The following is a 19,264-nucleotide window of genomic DNA, read 5'->3' on the forward strand; positions in this document are numbered from 1 at the left end:
CTGCCCCCTCACCTGCCTGGCCTCAGCAACCTGCAGCCTCTGCACATTGTTTGGAGAAAGCAAAGACTCTATTTCTCCCCAAGCCCCGTTCCGTGAAGGTGCAAGACTCTTCGACCTGCAAGGTCATCTCAGAGGACAACTGTGCATCCAGAGGTTGCCCGTCTGCTGCCACGACACACAGCCGGGCAAAGCGGGGTGACCCTCCAGGAGAGGCGCTGCCCCCACTGGCTGAGGGAACCCTGTGGGCTTCGGGGTAGATTGTGTCCTCTGCCCCAGCACCCCCTTTGATAAAAAGTAGGCAGTGAGCAGCTCATCAAAGCGTTTTGAAGTCACTCCTTCGGAGAAGTCTGGTTGTGGTGCCTTCAGTCCCTGACTTTTATGTAACAAAGTTATCCAACAAATTTAAATTCTATTTTATGGAAACCACATATCGGCTGCAGGATTTTCTGGGGCCCAGCTGAGCATCCGACCCCTCCGCAAGGGCCCCTGGGGAGACTTAGATCGCGGCAAAAGAAAACTCTGTGATTTTGAGTCTGTTATTGGTTAGAAAAATGGAGCAATACGAGAGTCGGGAGAAGCCAGGATGGCGCCGGGGGCACAGCTGGCTCTGCTTGGCCGAGCCTGACCTCCGACGGGCGGGCTCGCTGGGATGAGCACTCCGCGCCCACGCTGGTGCCGTGCGCAGCCCCGCTAACGACCCTCTGCTGGGTATTCTAGTGTGTTCCTCTGTAATGCAGATCTTAATGATAGAGAATAAATTAAACTTATATTGCAGGAGGAAAGCGAACCCACAAACAGTGCTTCTTAATTGTCACCAAAGGAGGAGCAGCAGCAGCCGGGTTCCCGGGCATTAATAATTCAGCCAGCAGACGCTAATGCGCCCTGGAAAGGCGCAGACAAATAACTTCTCGCCGACTCGCGTCCACGGGGAGACAACAGCAGAATTATGACTTTCCATCTTAATATATTTACATTACTTAGAGGCAAAGATATTTCAGTGGAATCATCTGATATAAGTAATAAAAGAAGATAAACGATTATTCTGCAATTTGCACACCGCGTAATGTCCTCATTGAAATGCAGCCCAAGACGAGCGCGGTTATTAAACTTGGAGACGGGACCCTCGGGCCTTTGCTCCTGGGGCCTCTGGCGGCTGCGGGGGCGGCCGCCCTGGCTCCCCACCCGCCCTGCACGCCCAGCTCACTGTCCGGGTTCGGGGGGCGCCCCGACATGGCCCGTCCCTCCCGGCCCCGCCTGACAGACCGGCCCGCCCTGGACGCCTGCGGAGCTGCGTGGAGCGCTGAGACGAGGCCCCGCGGGCACAGCCGGCTGCGCCCTGGTCTCTCGGCGGTCCCGCCAGGCCTGCGCCGCCCGAGCATCGGCGGGGCCGCGGGTCCTGGACAGCAGAGGCCACGAGGGCCGTCTCCCCTCAGCTGTCTCCCGGAGGGTCGGCTGTCCACCGGCTGCCGGGTCTGCGCGCTGGCCAAGGCTCGCAGGAGGCGCAGCCGCCCGGGGTCTGTCTCAGGCAGCGGCGGGCAACGCTGGCGCGTCGCTGGGAAGCCGAGGAGTGATGAGAAATGTCCGCGGTAAACCCGGACTTCAGCCCAGACTGGGCTCCCGGCATGGCTGGCCTGGTGCTCAGAGCGGGCCACCAGAAGGTGCGGGCTGGGGGCCCGGGGGGCGGCGGCGGGCATGGGCACCCCACGGCACCCCACGGCCCACGCGGCCCGCGCTGCTCCTGCCCAGGCTGCAGCTGGCGCACGCGGCGCCCTCGTCCCCCGAGACAGGAGTCGCAGGGGCGGCTCGTGCAGCACAGGGGGACTCGCCGTGCAGAGCGCGGCCTGGCACCCTGACGGCAGGCCCTGCACCCCCACCGCGGGCCCTGGCACCCCGACCGCGCGGCAGGTGCTGCCAGAACAAAACCAAGGAGTGGACGTTTGAGCGAAGCGGAAAGGGCTCAACCCGCCGAGTCGTCCCTTTGCGGCCTGCGGCGTCGCCCCTCGGGCCGGCAGCCCCTGCTCTCGGGGGCTCAGCCCTGAAGGGGGGCGCTGTACGGTGACAAGGAATTGGAACTGGAAAATGGCTTTCGCGCGTCGTGGCTCCCTCAGCACGGGAAGGGCTGCGGGAGGCCGAGGCTCCTCTTGCTCCCCGGAGCCGGCCTCGCAGCGGCTCTTTTTGTCATCAGCACTTTCAGGTTTTAAAGGTTAAATTAAAAGCCACATTTCTGAGTGCTGCCTGCGGTCACGTAAAATACCTGAAGGGAAAGGTGAGGAATTTATGCTTTATGAGTAACCGATTCCTGGGGGTTTCTGTCTAGGAAAGGGCTTGTAAACGCGCGAAACAACTTCAGAGAAGATTCCTGCGCGCGTTCTCGGCCTTGGCCCGCGCCTTGCCTTTTTCCAGCTCCGCTGCCGAGAGGTGGGATGGTGAGCCAGGGCAGGGCCAGGGCAGGGCCAGGGCAGGGCCAGGGCAGAGCCAGGGCAGGGCCAGGGCAGGGCAGGGCCAGGGCAGGGCCAGGGCAGAGCCAGGGCAGGGCCAGGGCAGGGCAGGGCCAGGGCAGGGCCAGGGCAGAGCCAGGGCAGAGCCAGGGCAGGGCCAGGGCAGGGCAGGGCCAGGAAGGGAGCCAGGGCAGGGCCAGGGCAGGGCCAGGGCAGGGCAGGGCCAGGGCAGGAGCCAGGGCAGGGCCAGGGCAGGGCCAGGGCAGGGCCAGGGCAGGGCAGGGCCAGGAAGGGAGCCAGGGCAGGGCCAGGGCAGGGCCAGGGCAGGGCCAGGGCAGGGCCAAGGCAGGGCAGGGCCAGGGCAGGGCCAGGGCAGGGCAGAGCCAGGGCAGGAGCCAGGGCAGGGCCAGGGCAGGGCCAGGGCAGGGCAGAGCCAGGGCAGGGCCAGGGCAGGGCCAGGGCAGGGCCAGGGCAGGGCAGGGCCAGGGCAGGAGCCAGGGCAGAGCCAGGGCAGGGCCAGGGCAGGGCAGGGCCAGGGCAGGGCCAGGGCAGGAGCCAGAACAGGGCAGAGCCAGGGCAGGGCCAGGGCAGGGCAGGGCCAGGGCAGGGCAGGGCCAGGGCAGGGCAGGGCAGGGCAGGGCCAGGGCAGGGCCAGGGCAGGGCCAGGGCAGGGCAGGGCCAGGTGCCGCCAGCTCAGGGGGCTTCGCTCCGGGAGAACTCGCCCCCCGGCTCTCCGGCAGCTGTGGAGGAGACAGAGCGCGGTCACCACCTGCAGCCGGGGCCGTGGGTCCCCTCCCCCTCCCCCCGCGTCGGCCCCCCTTCCTCAGCCCCCACCCCCGCGCCTGCGCCTGCGCCACCACCGTTCTCAGGTCCGATGAGTTCTTTGGTTTTTTTTAATTCACTTCACATATAAACACTTTTAAAACTATTTTACTGTTGGGGGGAAGGGGGTCGCCTCTCACGTTCTCAGGGATCCCCCGACATACGACTTTACTGAGCCACACCCCGAGAGCCGGTCTCTCCAGGCCTTCAGAACTGGCTCCGCGGTCAGCACCGCGGGCGAGACGCTCCCGCCCCGGGCTCGGCCTGGCGCCGTGTGTGAGAGAGACAGTGAGTGTGAGCGTGTGTGTGAGTGTGCGAGCGTGTGTGTCTGCGTGTGCTTACTTCTCTGTTGACGTCGCTGTGCCGTCTCCTCCGCGCTGGCCACGCTCACTCGCAACGGCCCGTGGGGGCGCCGGGCCGTGAGCGCGAAGCGCAGGCTCCGGACCGTGGCCCGGCCCAGCGCCCGCTCCCCACCCCCAGCCCGCGGCCGCCCCCGAGTGACCCCGGCGCTCCCGCTGCACGACCAGCAAGGCCGGGGCGGCCCGGGGGTGCTGGCCGGAAGTGGTCAACGATGTCGTTTCGCCAAAGCATCCCTGAGGAACGTGTTCTGTCGAGCGCCTGCTGTCCATGTTGTATTTCACGCAGAAAGCCCGGGCCGTGGCGGGTCCACCGACCGCGCGGCCTCTGGGCCGGCCTCTCCTGGGGGAGGAAAACGTCATCCTGAAAGGTGAGTAAAACTGAAACCCGTGACACAAAGTGAAACAGGGAACGGTGTATCGCTGAAAGACCGACTCAAAATGTAAAAATCGTGTTCACCTTTCACAGATTTTATTGTTCTGCTACCATTTACCACAAATGTTACCATTATGTTGAATTCAAGTACATAAAAATGCAATTTCATGCCGCAGCGATCTGTTCCCACCGGGCCTCTGGGAGACCGGGTGTCCCCCTGGCGGGTGAGACACTCGCAGGACACGCCCCAGGAGCCCGGGAGCAGCTGCTGGGCCTCGGCCGCGCCGGTGTCGCAGGTGGGAGCCGCCCTGGCCGCGCCTCGTGCTCGCACGGGGGCTCCCAGTTGTCTGCACCAGGCGCCCATTGGACCAACTTAGAAAGCTCCGGAAGTGGCCTTGAGCGGGGGCCCTCAGCACGGGGCGGGCAGAGGCCCATCGGGCAGGGGCCGGGCTGAGTCCTGGGCTGCCTGAACGGGGGCACCCGGGGGCTGTGCGGCCTGGCCCGGCACACCCAGCACGGCACCGCGTCCCGGTGAGCTCAGCCCTCGACGTGGGCCTTTCCTCCTCGCACTTCCGGTTTGCTCTGCTGTACGAGTAGTTCCTGCTCGATGCAGAGGTGCCTGAGAGAAAGCATGCCCTAGCGGTGCTGCTCCCAAGGCCTGTCTCAGCCCTGCGCTGGGGTGACTGCCCAGGGGAAGTGATTCCTGGGGAGACAGAATCCAGGGTCTGGGCGGAGGCAGGTGCCCTGACGTTGGCGGTAGCAGGGTTGTGACCCGCGCCTGGCCCTGCTCTCCCTGCAGCCATGGGCAGCCGCTCCTCGGCGCCTCGAGGGAGCCGTGTCATTCCGAGCTTGCGGGCGACGCCCTTGTCTGGAGCGTGAATTCCCCACACCGGCGTGGGGGGGGGCAGCGGGCCAGAGCGCCGGCCTGGTCCCACGCACGGTCTCTCAGCCGCGTCTTGGCGTCCGTCAGCCTGGCCCGCCGCGTGCCTGTCCAGGCTCAGCGCCGCCGAGCTACGAAATGGCTCAGCACACGTCACCTGCTGCTACTGGATTGAGAATAATTTATTTTCTAAAAATCCAACATCTTTTATACACTGAGAGCTCTTAATCCAGGTTAAAATCCCCACAGACGGCCTCAGAGGAACATTCTGGGCAGACGCAGGGGCCGCGGCCAGTTTCCTTCCCGAAGGCCTCGCTCCTAGCAGACGCCTTGAAAGCAGAGCTTGCTCCGGGCTCTGCCTGCCCGGCACTGTGTGGGGGCCGCGGGGCCTGGAGCCAGCAGGTCGGCCAGAGCCCGCCGGGCGCCCAGGCCAGCCTTCCTGCCCGCCGCACTCCCGTGTCGCGGCTGTCCCCGCACCGCAGCCCGCCAGAGCCGGCCCTGCTGACCGTCCTCAGCGGCCTGCCCCGGCCGATGGCCGCCGGCCTCCGGCAAGGAGACGCCCCTGGGCCGGCGACTGCGCTCCGGGCGGGGAAGGGGAAGGACGGGCAGCCAGGCCGGCGGGAGGGTGTCCAGCCGGGCAGGGCGCGGACGAGGGCGGGCGAACATCATCCCCGGAACGCGCAGGACTTTAAATAAATATTTTAATTCCGCTGCTGGCATTTACAGGTAGAAGCGAACAGTAAGTTACAAGTATCAAAAGTGAAAAATACGGACGTTACATAAGTAACAAATGTAAAAAAAGTATTTTCTCACCTTCCCCGAAAGCAAGAAACTCTCTCGGCGTGGACACACCAGCCTCGGCGTCCGCGGGCGCGGCCGACCCGCCCCGGGCACTGGGTCCCGCGGGGGGCGCGGGCGGCGCGGGCCGCGTAGAAGCGCGAGAGCGGGCGGGGCGCGGGGGGCGCGGGGGGCGCGGGGGGGCGCGGGGGGCGCGGGGCGGGGGCGCGGCCGCCAGACACAGGCGAGTCCACCCCGCACTCGGCTCCGGCCGCTCCTTCGAGCCCCCGCGGCGCAGGAGGGTCTTTCAATAAATAACCCCGACCGTCCAGACCCTCGGGGGCGCCCGGCCTCGTCCCCGCGCCGGGACTCGTGCGCCGACGGCGCGAAGCTCTAAAGTGCTGCGGGGCGCGCGGGGGGCGCGGGAGGCACCGCGGGGGGGACGCGGGAGGGCGCGCGGGGGGGCGCGGGGGGGCGCGCGGGGGGGCGCGGGGGGGCGCGCCTTGGGGTCCCCCTCCCCGCCCGGCCTCCCCGCGGTCACACGTAGCGCTCGGCGTCCGCGCCCGGGGGCCCGGCTGGGGCGGCGGCCCTGCCCCCCGCGTCCTCGCCGGCGGCCGCGCGCTCGGGCAGCGAGGCCAGGTCCCTGAACACGTCCACGTAGTGGCCGAAGCCGGGGCCCCAGCTCAGCAGGCTGTCCCAGTCGAAGGCGCCGGCGGCCGGCGGCCCCGCGCGCGCGGCCGGCGCGTCCCCCGCCGCGTGGGCGCCCTCGGGGCGCCGGCCGGGGAAGCGCCGGGCCCGGGGCCGCGCGCCCCCGGGGTCCTCGTCGTCCGCGTCCGACTCGGCGACCTGCGAGAGCTTGGGCGTGCGCGAGGCGGGGCCCGCGGGGCGCTCGCGCTCGAACTCCATCTCGGAGCAGGTGAAGGACGCGTGCGAGTCGCTGTCGGACGAGGACTCGGGCGCGGGCAGCCCGTCGGCCGGGTTGCGCGCGCGGGACGGCGGCGGCCGGTCCTCCTCCGACGACGAGCGGCCGTGGTCGGCGCTGCCCACGCTGGGGTGGCGCGGGCGCGGCGCGTTGAGCCGCTCCACCTCCTCGAGCGTCAGCCCCACGGGCGGCGCGGCCTCGGGCGGCAGCGGCCCCGCCGGCTGCCGGAGGCGGCTCCCGGGGCGCGAGCCGGCGGCGGGCGCGGCCGGGGGGCTCCGGCTGCGGCGCCCCAGGCGCGCGGCGTAGCCGGGGAGCAGCGCGGGCGCGTCGGCGTCGGGGCCCGGGTCGCGCAGCGGCAGCTGCAGCTCGCGCGCCGGGCTGTGCCGGTAGAAGGCCGCGGGCTTGGCGAAGGGCGCGGGGCTGTGGCGCGCGAGCGGCGGGGGCGTGGGGCCGCCGCGCAGGCCCGAGCCGTAGGCCGCGGGGTAGCCGAGGCCGCCGGCGCCCAGGGGCAGCGGCGACTGGCGCGCGAAGCCCAGCGGGCTGTGGCGCTGCAGCGAGAACTTGGGCGCGTGGCTGCGGAACTGGCGGTAGTGCTGCGCGAAGTCGGCGTCCGAGGGCGCGATGCTGCTGGCGTTGTCGATGTCGTAGTGCTCCAGCTCCTGCTCGGGCGAGGCCAGCGGCGCGCTGGGCACCGTCTCCGCGCCGTGCGCCAGCTCCGTCTCCTCGTAGATCAGGTAGGGGTTCTCGCGCTCGATGATGTCGGGCTTGGGGTTCCCCTCGGGCTGCTTCCGCACCGTCATGTCGTCCCCGTAGGGGGGCATGTGGTCGGGGTCGTCGAAGGCCACGTTCTCGCTGCCCTTCTTCTTCCTCTTCTTCTCCTTGCAGGGCTTCTCCCGCTTGGCGCCCCGGGCCTGCCGGCCCCGGCACTGGTGGCACAGGATCAGGCTGAGGACCAGCAGGGCCAGCAGCGTGGCGCAGCTGCCCACGATGGCGGGGACGGCCCACAGGGGCAGCGAGAGCTCCTCGGGGCCGGGGCTGAGCACGCAGACGTGGCCCCCCGGCCCGCCCGCCTGGCACACGCGCCCGTGGGGGCAGACGACCCCCAGGCAGGCCACCACCGTCTCGCAGGCCCGGCCGGTGTGCGACTCCGGGCAGGTGCAGGTGAAGCCCGCCAGCAGGCCGGGCTCGCAGTGGCCACCGTTGAGGCAGGGCTGCGAGGCGCAGTCGCCGGGCGGCACGCACTGGTAGGCGTGCCACTGGTCCACACACAGCAGGTCGCCCCAGCAGGGGTTGCTGGCACAGACGTTGGGGCCGCGGCAGCCAACCCTCACGGAGGGGTCAGTCCTAGAGATGGAGGCGCGGCTGTGCTTCCCGCTGAAGGGCAGGCTCTCCGCTCCGTAGCGCAGCGAGGCGATGCAGCCCTGGAAGCCTGCGGGGGGTGGGGAGGTCATCAGAGGCTGCAAGAGGAGGGGGGGCACGGGGCCCCGGGGAGAGGGCCACAGCCTCCAGCTGGGGCTGCCCCCTCGCCACTCAGCAGGAGGGGCTGCTGCCGGGCTGCAAGGGCGCGGGTATGGCCGTGAAGACCCACGAATGCCCGGCCTCGTCATCTGGTTGCTTCATTTTTATGTCCGTACACAAGGACTGCGCGGACAGAAATAAAATGTGTGTCAAAGTCCCCATGAGGACCCAGGCGGCAGCCCAGGGTGGGTCTGGGGGAGTCTCGCTCCTGGGCAGCGGCGCCCACTTCAGAGTTGGGGTCAAACGCCAGAGTCTGGGACTGGCTCGCTCCCGGGGGCTGGAGGGGGACGGCCAACAGCCGGGGGCGCTTTCTGGAGGGAGAGCGTCCACGCACAGCCGTGGTCACGGACAAAGCGGCCCTGGAGGGCCAGGCCTACCCTGTGCCGCCTGCTCCCCCAGCGTTACCTGCTTCACTGCTGCGATGGGCCTGGCTGGGCGGGATGCCCCCCAGGGATATGGTGAGCACGTTGAGCCCCCCGAAGTCCTGTGTGGGGTGGGTGACCTCTCTGCTGTGCACCCCATCCAGGGACAGCACCGTGGCCGAGCCGTTCTTCGCCAGCAGAAACGTGTGCCAGTGGCCGTCGGCCGCATACACCTCGGAAATGGTCCTCTCCACCTTCCCTGCGACGCCTGCATCCGATGAGAAATGCACTTTGCCGTTCTTAATCTGGAAAGCAAGTTGGCGATAACTGCGGTTAAACGACGACGTGCTGGAATCAGAACACAACGCAAACGGGGCGCGCCTGAGCCAGCGCAGGGGCTGGGGGGGAGCCGGCCTGCCCAGCGACTAGCCCTGCACCTGCCAGAGGAGCCAAGGCTCAGCCAACAGGAGGAGAGCGTCACCTGCCCGGCCACAGCCACACCTGCTCTCTCCACCACGGTCCAGATGGGGGGCCGGGTGGGGAGGCCGCAGAGGGGAAGAGGGGAGGGGGCAGCGCCCAGGTCAGAAGAAAAGAGCCAGGAGAGCGCGGGGCTGCCTCCTTGGCGCCCCGCACCCCACGCCGGGACAGTGGCCGTGGCTCCAGGCGGTGCCGACCGGCCCCAGCGGGGGGCACCGGGAGGGTCCAGCGTGGGCCTCTCGCGCACCACCGGAGACGTGGGATGCAACGTGGCGCGGCGGCCGGCTGGGCTGGGACAGCGCCCCAGGGAGGCTGAAGCTTACGGGGACCATCTGGTTTCACTTTCCGTCACCTGTGCGCGGCCCTGGCGCCCCTCCGGGCGCTGTGCTGCCTCTTTACGGACTCAGCTCTCGGGCACTTTCCTGACATTCATTTTACAGGTGAAAGAACGCAGGAAAGTCTGGGCTTATTTCATTACGAATTTACCAAAGTTTGCACAAAATTATATTAAAGAAAGCGATGGTCTAAGACGAAGCTGTGTTTGTGGGAAGAACGCAGAGGAATCGCTTGAGAAATGCAGACGCTCGGAGGGGCAGGTAGATGGACACAACTGTTGGCTGGCACAGAGAAAAAACGAATCACCTCAGCCTCCCCCCAGCCCGGCCCACCGCTCTCAGGGACGCAGGCGCCGCGCCAGCCCAGAGGCCCCGCGGTGGGCCCCGCCCGCGCAGGTGCCCGAGGCCGGGGCAGCGGGTCCCGCACGCGGCAGCCGCCCCTTGGCCTGTCTGCTCCTGGCCCTGCTCACTCCTCTGTCCCTGTCGGGGTTGGGCTATTTCTTGGAGAAAAATATTTTCCATTTCAAAGGCTCGTTCCCTGTCAGAGGTTTCACTGGTTTAAAAGTCGGGTCCCCGGCAGCAGGCAGAGCCAGCCCCGCCCCGTGGGGCGCCTCGGCCTGGGGCCGCCCCGCGCACCTTGACGGTGGTGTAGTTGCTGTGCTCCTGGACGTGCAGCAGGACGCCCTGCTCGCTCCTCGTCCTGAACTTCACCTCCAGGCTGCTCACCCCGAAGGGCTCTGGCGGGGCTCCCCCTCGCAGGCTCTGCCGCAGAAGGTAGTCCCGCTTCTCGCTCTGACTCATGAGGTAGTCCAGGCGCCCCCGGCCCTCCAGGGACAAGGCCGTGTCGGGGGTGACCGCTGGGAGCCGGCAGGCAAAGGAGAGGCAGGTCAGCACAGACAGGGATTCTCGAGGCTGGGAAGGGGGGTGCAGAACCCGGGCTACCGCGGGGGGGGGGGGGGGCGGAGGGCATGCCGGACAGGGGCGTGGTGCCAAGGGGGAGATGCCGCACCCCCAGACACAGGCAGGGCCGCGCCGCCGTGCTGACGGGGTGAATGACTGCATCGACGGCAGCCTGGCGATAAGGGCTTCGAGAAGGGACTGGAAGTTATGAAAGCACAATGGGGATATGTACTGGGGGACTTGATATCCCCCAACCCAACTCTGAAAAAATCATCTCCGCCTGTGCATTATGGCAAAGGCTCATTTCAAAGGCGCAAGTCCACCTCAGAAGCGTGAAATGTGAAACGTTTCATGGTGGTTATTCTTTTGGGAAAAATTCATTGAAATATTTGCCGCGTGCCGCAAAGCAGGGGGCGTGGGGCGGGGCTCGTGTTGCAGCCGGCAGAGCTGCGCGGGCGTTTCAGCGACTTTCCAACCAACACGTGGTTTTCACGATCACAGCGCTTCGGGCCGTTTGCCTCCCGCGTGCACCTCACGTCGCCACTAGTGATAATCACGCGGGCACCTCATCGTGGATAATCACGCTGAGTTATAATTTACCAAAATCGGATAAAACGCTCCCACGGCTGCAGTGCAGGACCCCACGTAGGTGCTGCGGGGAGGCAGGAAATAAGGGGGTGCGGCCCCAGCCCGAGGCGGCGCTGCCTACTGAGAAGCCGCCTCCTCTGGCCTCTCCGGCCTGCTTGCTTAGCCCGCGCTTGAAAAAAGGAGCACACGACAACATACTTCTTCTGTGTTTTAAGTTCATCTGAAGTAACTAAAACACATTTCCTGCTACTGAAATCTCTGATTGTAACAGAGCCTTGATTTTGTCCTGAATTTCTGGCCTCACGACAGAATCAACGGGCCCCTTAAAAAGTGCCTGGCAGCTGCGACGCGTAAGGTGGTTTTCGCAGGAGGCCCCACTGGGGCTGGGGTGGACGGCAGCTTGGCGGCAGAAGGCCCCGCGCTGACCGTGCCCGGACGCCGTCCGTGGCCTATGGACACTAAGGTCGGGTGAAAACGAGGGACTAACAGAAGGATTCGCAGCCGGTTGTAGCCGCCGCGGCGAAGCCCCCCGTAGAGTCTAGCGGCGAGGTACTGCCAGAGCCGCCGCTCCCGCGCAGGGGTCAGTGGTCAGCGACCTACATGCAGTATTTAGACTTTTCTGCCCAAGGTAAAATAGCCACAGACATCACCCTGGAGGCAGAGACTATTCTGTCACAGCCTGAAGACAGTTCCCAGCCTTGCAAACCTGGAGCGTGCGGGCAGGCGAGACAAAAATAACTGAATGGTAGATTTATAAAATGGAAATTAGAGATTTAGTAATAACCCCAAACGATGCCCCCTTTCCTTAGGTGAGGAAGTTGAATTTTAAAATGTCGCTGTATTTTAGCAATTACTGCCCATTAGCGTGCCGGTGCTGACAGTGGACCCGATCCCTGGAGACAGCGGCACATTTCGGAGCAGCTGCACATGCCGGAGCTTGCCCTGGCTCCGTGGGGGGTTGGGGGGCGGGGGCTGGGGCTGGGGCGCTCACCTTTCTCGCAGTGCTTCCCGGTCAGCCCCTCTCGGCAGCGGCACAGCTGCCAAGACCAGCGGTCAGAGCAGGAGCCCCCGTGCTGGCAGGGGCTGGGCGAGCAGGCGCCTTCCCGGCGGGGGCACCTGCAGGGGCACAGACACCCGTCACGGCAGGGGCTCCAGGCACGCGGGTCCCCCATGCCGGGCCGCACGCCGCCCTCGGGGTCGTGCACACGTCTCCTCCCGCAGCCCACGGGGAACCTTAAAATGCTGAGTAAGCGGCTCCACAAAATGGCGGCCGGGCCCAGGCAGGCGACTCGAGGGTAAACGCGGGGAGATCTCCAAATCTGGGACCTTCCGCCAAGTCTTGCCCTGTATTGTTCCCACACGGCCCAGGACAATGGCATCCACCTAGCAAGGCCAGACCCGTTTAAAAAGCCAGCCAAGCTCGCGAGCTGCAGCGCGAGGGAATGTGAGTTTGCAGGTTTCAGCCTCACACCTGGGACGTTTGTGACGGTGATGGGAAAATTAGATTAAAAAGTCTCCTCCAAGAGACTTCGCTGTCGATTTATAAGCGTTTTTGCAAACTTGTGAAATACGCGCTCCTTGGGCGTGGCGCGTGGGTGAGAGCAGGACCGGGCGTTCTTCAGGCACAAGCACGGGAGCCCCCACCTGCCGCTTCGTCTAAGGCCCCCTCCGCCCTCCAGGGATGTTCGCGACAGATTCCGCCTGAAGTCGCGGTGACTTCGAAGCTCCCGGTGTTTTTCAGCACCGCGTGAACATGGAGAAAGTTGCAGAAGGATGAGCCCAAAGCGCCGACAGCAGCCAGCCCTGCGGGCCTGCCCGCTGCGCCGCGGGGGCTGCACGCTCACGGGCCTGTTTGGTCGGGGAAAACAGCCCAGAGCAGCAGTAAAGGCAAATGCCAGCGTGTATCGTTACAAACATTAGGAATGTTCAGAGCTTTGGTTTTGCCGTATCATTTCTAGAAATCCCCGGCGAGGGAAGAGTGAGCGAAGATCCGGCTGATCTAGCAATGACACTGGAGCTGACTAACGCGTCCCAGTTGCACAGGGCGCGCCCACCTGGGGGCCTGGCCGGGGACACGCGTGGCCTGGGGGGGCTCCGGGTGGCCAGTGTAAAGGTCACTCTGTATTCTTCCCAAACCTTCCAAATTTTCAATATGCACAAAAATCAGTTTGTAAAGTAAAATGTTACTTTCGCAATTCCTAAACCACCGCCGGGAACCCCGCCCATAACCGAGGAGGAAAGGCAGAGCCTTGTCCCCGGGGTAATCGCGTTATTCCTCGCTACGGGTGGACCGAGCTGCCCACGCACGCACTGGGTGTACAGCTGGGCCGCGGGCCTTGGCTCTGCGCACACCTTGTGCCCCTGGCATCCGCCCTGCACGAGCACCCACGGCCGTAAGCGCCTCCCCTTGGGCACCTGGGGCATCTGTGCCTGCAGCCGCGTGTTTATGCTTGGGCTTCAGGTGTAAAAATTATTTCCGATTGAACCCCACGTTTCATACCAAACAAGATCTCCCGGCTGTAAACCAGCCCTGAAGACTCAGCCGCCTCAAGCTGCCGCCGGCCTCGCTCTGCACCCCCCCCCACCCGCCCCAGAGAAGACTGCGGCGCGTACTGGTCCAGGATGCCCTGGGATGCCAGCGCCCGGCTGGGCTCCAGCGGCCGCCCGTTGACCGCCAGCTCCATGACGCAGCCCACGAAGTCGTGGCTCTCCACCTGGCCCGTCCGCTGCAGGATGGGCTCCAGCGACCGGACGCCGCCCACGGAGACCCGGTTGGGCTGCACGTCCAGTGTCCTGCGGGGGAGAAGGTGTGAGCGCCGGGCGGCCGCAGGCCAGGTCAGCGGAGCCGCCGCCTCGCTTCCTGCAGACTCAATGGGGAGCCTGACCCACCCGCGTCCGCCAAGCGGAGGCCACAGTCGCAGGGGTGGCGGCAGCCCGGCCTGAATGTCGGGGCCCCCAGGGGCCAGACTGCAGCGCAGGGAGCCCCGGTGGGGTGGGCCCCTGTGCTCCTGAAGCTCCGAGGCACCTGGGGCAACGCTGCTCTCAGCTGGGGTCCTGCCCCGCCCACCTGGGGTCACAGCACGTGGGCTTCTGGCCGCAGGGTTGGGGGGTCCTCAGCCTGCCTCTGCTCAGGGCCAGGTGGGGCAACCACTGGGTGAAGCTTCCCTGCAAGCAGCTGTGTCCTGGTCTCACTCCGCCAGGCCCCCACCCGGCCCCTGCCTCTTCACCATGCTCTGCGCACCACCGCCCACTCTGCACGCCGCAGCCCACGCACCCCACGCACCCCAGGCACCCGCCCGCCTTAGCTCCCGTGGGGCCCCCGCCTGCCCGTTCCCGGCTCCGCCTCACTCACCAGTCATCCGAGAGTGCCGCGTTGCTCACCGTGCAGAAGCCGGGCTCCTGGGCCTCGGAGCAGGCGTCCACAGTGAGGGAGGCGGCCTGCAGGGCAGGAGGGCGGTCAGCAGGCTCCCCTCTGCCCACACTCACCCCACGCGGGCGCGGCGCCCACCGAGGGGCTTTCCCTTGGTACAGTCTCGGGACCAACCCAGCCCAAAGCAGACCGAGGCGACTGGTGTCTCGCACTCGCCCGAGCGTGATCCCCGCCTGCGCCCCTGGCACAAGCCTCTCCACGCGCCCGCGCCCGCATCTGCTCAGAGGCTGTGGCCCTCGCGAGACAGCGGGACGTCCCGAGGTCCCACACGGAGCCTCGGCGGGGACAGCCGAGAGCGCGGCGTTCTGCGGTCAGCGGCCCTAGCGCTTGGTCTGTTGGCTTCCTGGAAGCCTGGCGATGCGCCCCCCAGAAACAGCACTGGGGCCAGTTTCATTCTCGCGGCCGCTCGGGGCTGCAGTGCCGAGCCAGCAGCGCCTTCGGCTGCGGGATTTCTCTGCCACTGCAAATCAAGAAACCTCGTCCTGCTCTGCCGGCCTCAAAGCCAAGAAGGTCATGACTTTGCCTGTTTCCCCCCAAATCCTTTTGAACTGCAGGAAACAACAGAGTCAGACCTGGGAGGGCTCACCCTGGCATCCCGAGGCGGGCGCGCTTCCTGGACCCAGCCGGGGGCAAGCGCCTCCGAGCCCCAGCCGCCCGCAGCACCTGCCTGCCCGCCCCTCTGCTCCCGGGCCCCTGCTGAGTCCAAGGGCCGGGGCCTGCTCTGCCTTAGCCGCTGCTGACCGAGGGGGACGCACCGGCTGGGCAGCCCAGAGCTCCGCGGGGACTGAGCCAAGCCGACCGCTGACCCGAAAAGCCGCCTCCGAGACCTGCTGGTCGCCTTGGTCTCACCCGCTGCAGCCGGCCGACTGCTCAGGGGCTGCCCGGGGTCACACTGAGCCCAGGGAAACCTTGGACCCTGTTATTTTGCCCTGAAGCTGCGAGGCCAGCCGGGCCCTCAGGACAGCGCACACTCGGCGTCCGGGCTGCCGCGGCGATGCAGCCTCGACTCAGCTGCGCCTCGGACGCCACGGGAACACACAGGCGCCGCCGCCCGCCTTGGCGCCGACCTGCCCTTCCGCCCGGCCCTCGTCCAGAAGCAAAGCCACCTGGAGTGACCAGCACGTCGGCGCCCCGAGTGACTTTTAAGATTCTGCACACCCCGTGAAAGCCCCACGTTACAACCGTCGCTGCCACGCCTTGCTCTTGTTTTGGCCTCGTTTCCAGACCCCCGGGAGTAACTTCACTGACCTGAAACACCGCCTGGGAGGTTGAATTTCTTAGGCGGAAGTGACGGGGACAGACCGTCAGCTCCGGCCCGCGGGGCGCAGAGGACAGCCCCGAGCCGGGGTCGCCCCGCCCGCCCGCCCTCAGCGCCCCGCGAGCTGCCGCCCTGCGCCCCTCAGCTCATCGCTGGCCTTTCCTCTCTGTTAACTCTTCTCAAGTGTTTCTTTCTCATAACGGGAACCACTGCCAGGTGCCCAAAGTCACTTCAGCCTCAAGACTTAGGAGGAAGAAACGCCCGGCGCTGGGCGCCCCCGCTAGCAGGCCCGGCGGCAGGCTCTGAGGGGCGGAATCTGAGATCACAGGGGCCTGTGCCCTCCACGCCCGGCCGTCTTTAAAGTTAAGCCCGTGTCAAGAGGGAGCACCTGACAGGGGCGCTCAGTCTCCCGGGTCCCCGGAGCTGCCGCCAAGCCCCGCCCACGGCCCCACGGCCCCGCCCACGGCCCCACGGCCCCGCCACGGCCCCGCCCACGAGCAGGCCTCGGCCCAGCAGAGCGGGGCTTACCGCGCCGGCCCTGCGGGCCACCGCCGTGTGGAACTGCCCGTCCGACACCTTCTTGGCCGTGGTGAGCCTGTAGGTGCCGCCGCCCAGGTTGTAGGAGAAGCGCAGCCGCTCCTCGGCCACCTCCAGGGCCAGGAACTCGGCCCGCTCGCCGGTCTGGTTGTCGTGGCTGTACAGCAGCAGCGCGTGGCTCTGGACCGTGGCGAACTTGACGTAGATGTAGTTGTTGTTGGGGTCCAGGCTGGGGAACTCCATGAACGACAGCTCCTCGAACCCGTAGCTGTGCAGCTCGCAGTGCTTGCCGAACACGCCTGCGGGGACAGCACGTCAAGCTCCAGGCCGCACAGGGCGCGCCGGCCACCCCCGGCCACTCCCACGCTGGGCCGGGCAGCCCCCGCGTCGCCGGCCGGCGATCCCCCTCTCCCCCTCTCCCCATGGGCAGGCAGGGAGCGCGGCTCCGCGGGCCGGGCCCCAGCACCAAGGCCGAGGGGAGCGGGGCGTCTGCAGAGACCCGCCCCGCGGGAGCTGTCCCCTCGCAACGCTTCGATGTTCTGTTTTTTCAGCCGGCCCACTGCCCGCGCGGCCAGCGTCCCCTCGCTGCTGGCCGTGCGTGGGAGGAGGCGATGGGGAACAGGCTGGAAGTCCACTCCGGCCCGGGGGAGGGGGAGCGGGGGCTTAGCCTTAGCGAGCTCAGAGCCTGTTCTCCGAGGGGCCAGTCGCTCTCCTGAGCCCCCTCCTGCTCCCTGCCCGGTGGGACTCGCAGCAGCCTCCTTAAAGCTGCTCTCTCTGTTGCTCTGGATCCAGCCTTCCTGCTTGTTTGTGCTGGTTCTTTTTCAAACTTGAGAAATGAGTTTTACTGATGTTCCGAAGCTACGCCAAGATTCCTTTCCCACAAATATTAGCAGACTGCAGCAATGATTGGAAAATTAAGCCCTGCCACCCATCGCGACCCCTGCGACCCCATAGGCCTCGCTCCCTCCTGCCGCGACACCGGCTCCTCCACGCCGTAAATGAGCCTGGGCGTGGGGGGGGTCAGCGACAGCACCGTCACCCCACGGAAGGCACCGAAGGTGAGCCACGTGGCCCACCAGCGCCAGGGACCGCTGTCTCCCCACCTCGGTGCCGTCTGAGACGGTGTCACTTGTTTATTATGCCACACGTCTGCTGTGTTGTATGTACGTCGCTCACACACGCAGAAAGAATAACCAGAGTTTACGAAAGGTAAAGATAAGGTGTAAAGATGACATCAGTTATTGGGGAAATATCCTTCCTTTGCCTTTGATCACGCTTATTCTTGGAAGCATCTGCACGGGGGACAGGCACTGCCGCCAGGCCGGGCGTCGCCACCCACCCGGGGCGGCTGCCGCCCAGGGCCTCTGGCAGGGGGAGTGGCTCCCCGGGACCCCAGTCCCTCCCCTGTGGGACGGGGGAGTAGCACCAACCACCCTCAGCTGCCGCCGAGCCGAGGGCAGCAGTCTTCACAAACCCTCGCACCACCGCCGTCACCCCACGCGCAGCCCCGCTGGAAACCATTTCCCTTCAGGCTTCACTTGACGCCTCAGCACAGGGGCCCAGCCGGGCCTGGCACAAAGATTCGTGAAGGAAAGAGGCCGCCGGAGGGCTGAGCAGCGTCCGCACTCCAGGGGAAGGACCTGAGGGACCGGCGGCAAATCGGCCACCTGGCAAGGACCTTCTCGCAACACCAGTGCTGCTAGCACGGGCTCCGCGGCTGGGGTGCGGCCCCCGAGGCCTGCCCTGCCGACCCGGCCCCACAGCGCCTGCTTTCCGGCCCCGAGGCGCGGGGCTCACTCACCGAAGGGGCAGAGGCAGGAGTAGGAGTCCAGGCCGCTGTGGCAGGAGCCCCCGTGGAAGCAGGGGTTACACTCGCAGTGATTCACCGGAGACTCGCACGTCTTCCCTGAAAAGCATCGAGCTCACTCAGAAAAGCTGGAACCACAAATAAATCAGCACCGTGACAGGTGACCAGACACAAACGCGTCCCGGGAGATGTAGCTCGACTAAGGACACACGGCCATTCCGTCTGCCTGAGGAGACAGGCCGGCCAGCAGGGCCAGCGGGGGCCAAGGGGCCAGTGGGGGCCAGAGGGGCCAGCGCCAGGCCAGGCTGCCCGCGGACAAAGCTGCCCGCAGACAAAGCTGCCCACGGCCTGAGGGACGAGCAGCCTGCAGCTGTGGGGTCACCGCAGACCGAGGTCAGATGCGCTCCCTGGACCAGCCCCCCTACCCCTCCATTGTTGGGGGAAGGGCTGTTGTTCTAACGCAGACTTACAGGAGCCCCAGGCCCCGCCCTCAACTTCCCGGGAACAGCTGGACCGTTTCTCAGAGTCCTTCCAGCTTCCCAGCGCGGGACGCGGCGCTCAGCTCCCTGGAGCGTGCTCTGGGCCTGCCCACCGTGCCGGGGCCCGGGGCCCCTGAGCAGCAGCACCAGCAGCCCCACCGGGACTCCACTGCCCGCCGAGATGGGAGGGGAGATGCGTCCCCCCAGAGAGGCGGAACCACCAGCGTCCTGGATGCCCCCCGGGGCAAGAGCCACAAGGCCGTGTTTGCACCGGGCGGCCCCACTCCCCGACCCCACGCGGGCACAGGTGAGCCCGGCCCAACCGAGACCCTGCGCTCTGGGAGGGAGCAGAACGCATCCCGACGCAACAGCGAAGGGATTAGTTTACCCAAAAAACCCGCGTTCACCTTCCTCTGCCTCAGCCTCTCTGTCTGCAATACTGCAGCGTGACGGCCCCTGCTCGGGCTTCCCGTGACGGAGCAGCCACACCCGCCGGTGCTGGCCGACGGCGGAGGCTCACGGAGCTCGCCAGGACCAACCCGTCTTCACGAAAAAGCCTTTAAAGATGGCAGCACTCACCAGCCCCGTGGCGGGTTCTCAGAACATTAAAACGGGACCCGGCACATGTCCCGGCAGTTCCGCCGCGCCGCCCGAAGATGCCAGCGAGGGCCCCTGCTGCTGGGCTTGCGCGGCCCGCGGGGGGCGCTCCCGGAACCCTGTGCCCAGGACAGGCGCCGAGCGGGCCGGGCCTCCCGGAGGAAAACTGCCGGCCCCCGGACAAGCGCCGCACGAGCGAAGTCAGCCAGGAGAAAGGGCGGCTCCCGCGGCCTCGCCCACACTCGGGGTCGAGAAACTACGCAACAGAACAGGCCAAGCCAGCCCCAGAGCCCCGACCGCAGAGCCAGAGGGGGCCCTGGCCTTCGGGAGACAACTGTGGGCACCTTGGGGTGGGCGGGGCATGGTCCCAAACACCCCTAACTGACGCAGCCCGTCGCCCGCCGC

At 66.7% G+C, this 19,264-nt stretch overlaps 1 protein-coding gene across 1 annotated transcript in view; it reads right to left on the reverse strand.

Annotated features, from left to right (window-relative positions):
- Nucleotides 1–3,131: 3,131 nt before the first annotated feature.
- Nucleotides 3,132–19,264, reverse strand: part of FAT4 (FAT atypical cadherin 4) — a gene marked incomplete at both ends in the record, with an annotated part of 61,172 nt that continues 45,039 nt past the window's right edge. The window contains 11 exon segments of the mRNA XM_084244490.1: nt 3,132–3,178; nt 3,603–3,775; nt 6,193–6,242; nt 6,244–8,000; nt 8,495–8,756; nt 9,900–10,120; nt 11,743–11,867; nt 13,365–13,544; nt 14,104–14,189; nt 15,968–16,275; nt 17,778–17,882. Coding sequence (XP_084100616.1) covers nt 3,132–3,178; nt 3,603–3,775; nt 6,193–6,242; nt 6,244–8,000; nt 8,495–8,756; nt 9,900–10,120; nt 11,743–11,867; nt 13,365–13,544; nt 14,104–14,189; nt 15,968–16,275; nt 17,778–17,882 — 3,314 coding nt within the window.

This window comes from Talpa europaea (assembly GCF_964194135.1).
Source record: "Talpa europaea genome assembly, chromosome: 10".
Classification (NCBI taxonomy): domain Eukaryota; kingdom Metazoa; phylum Chordata; class Mammalia; order Eulipotyphla; family Talpidae; genus Talpa; species Talpa europaea.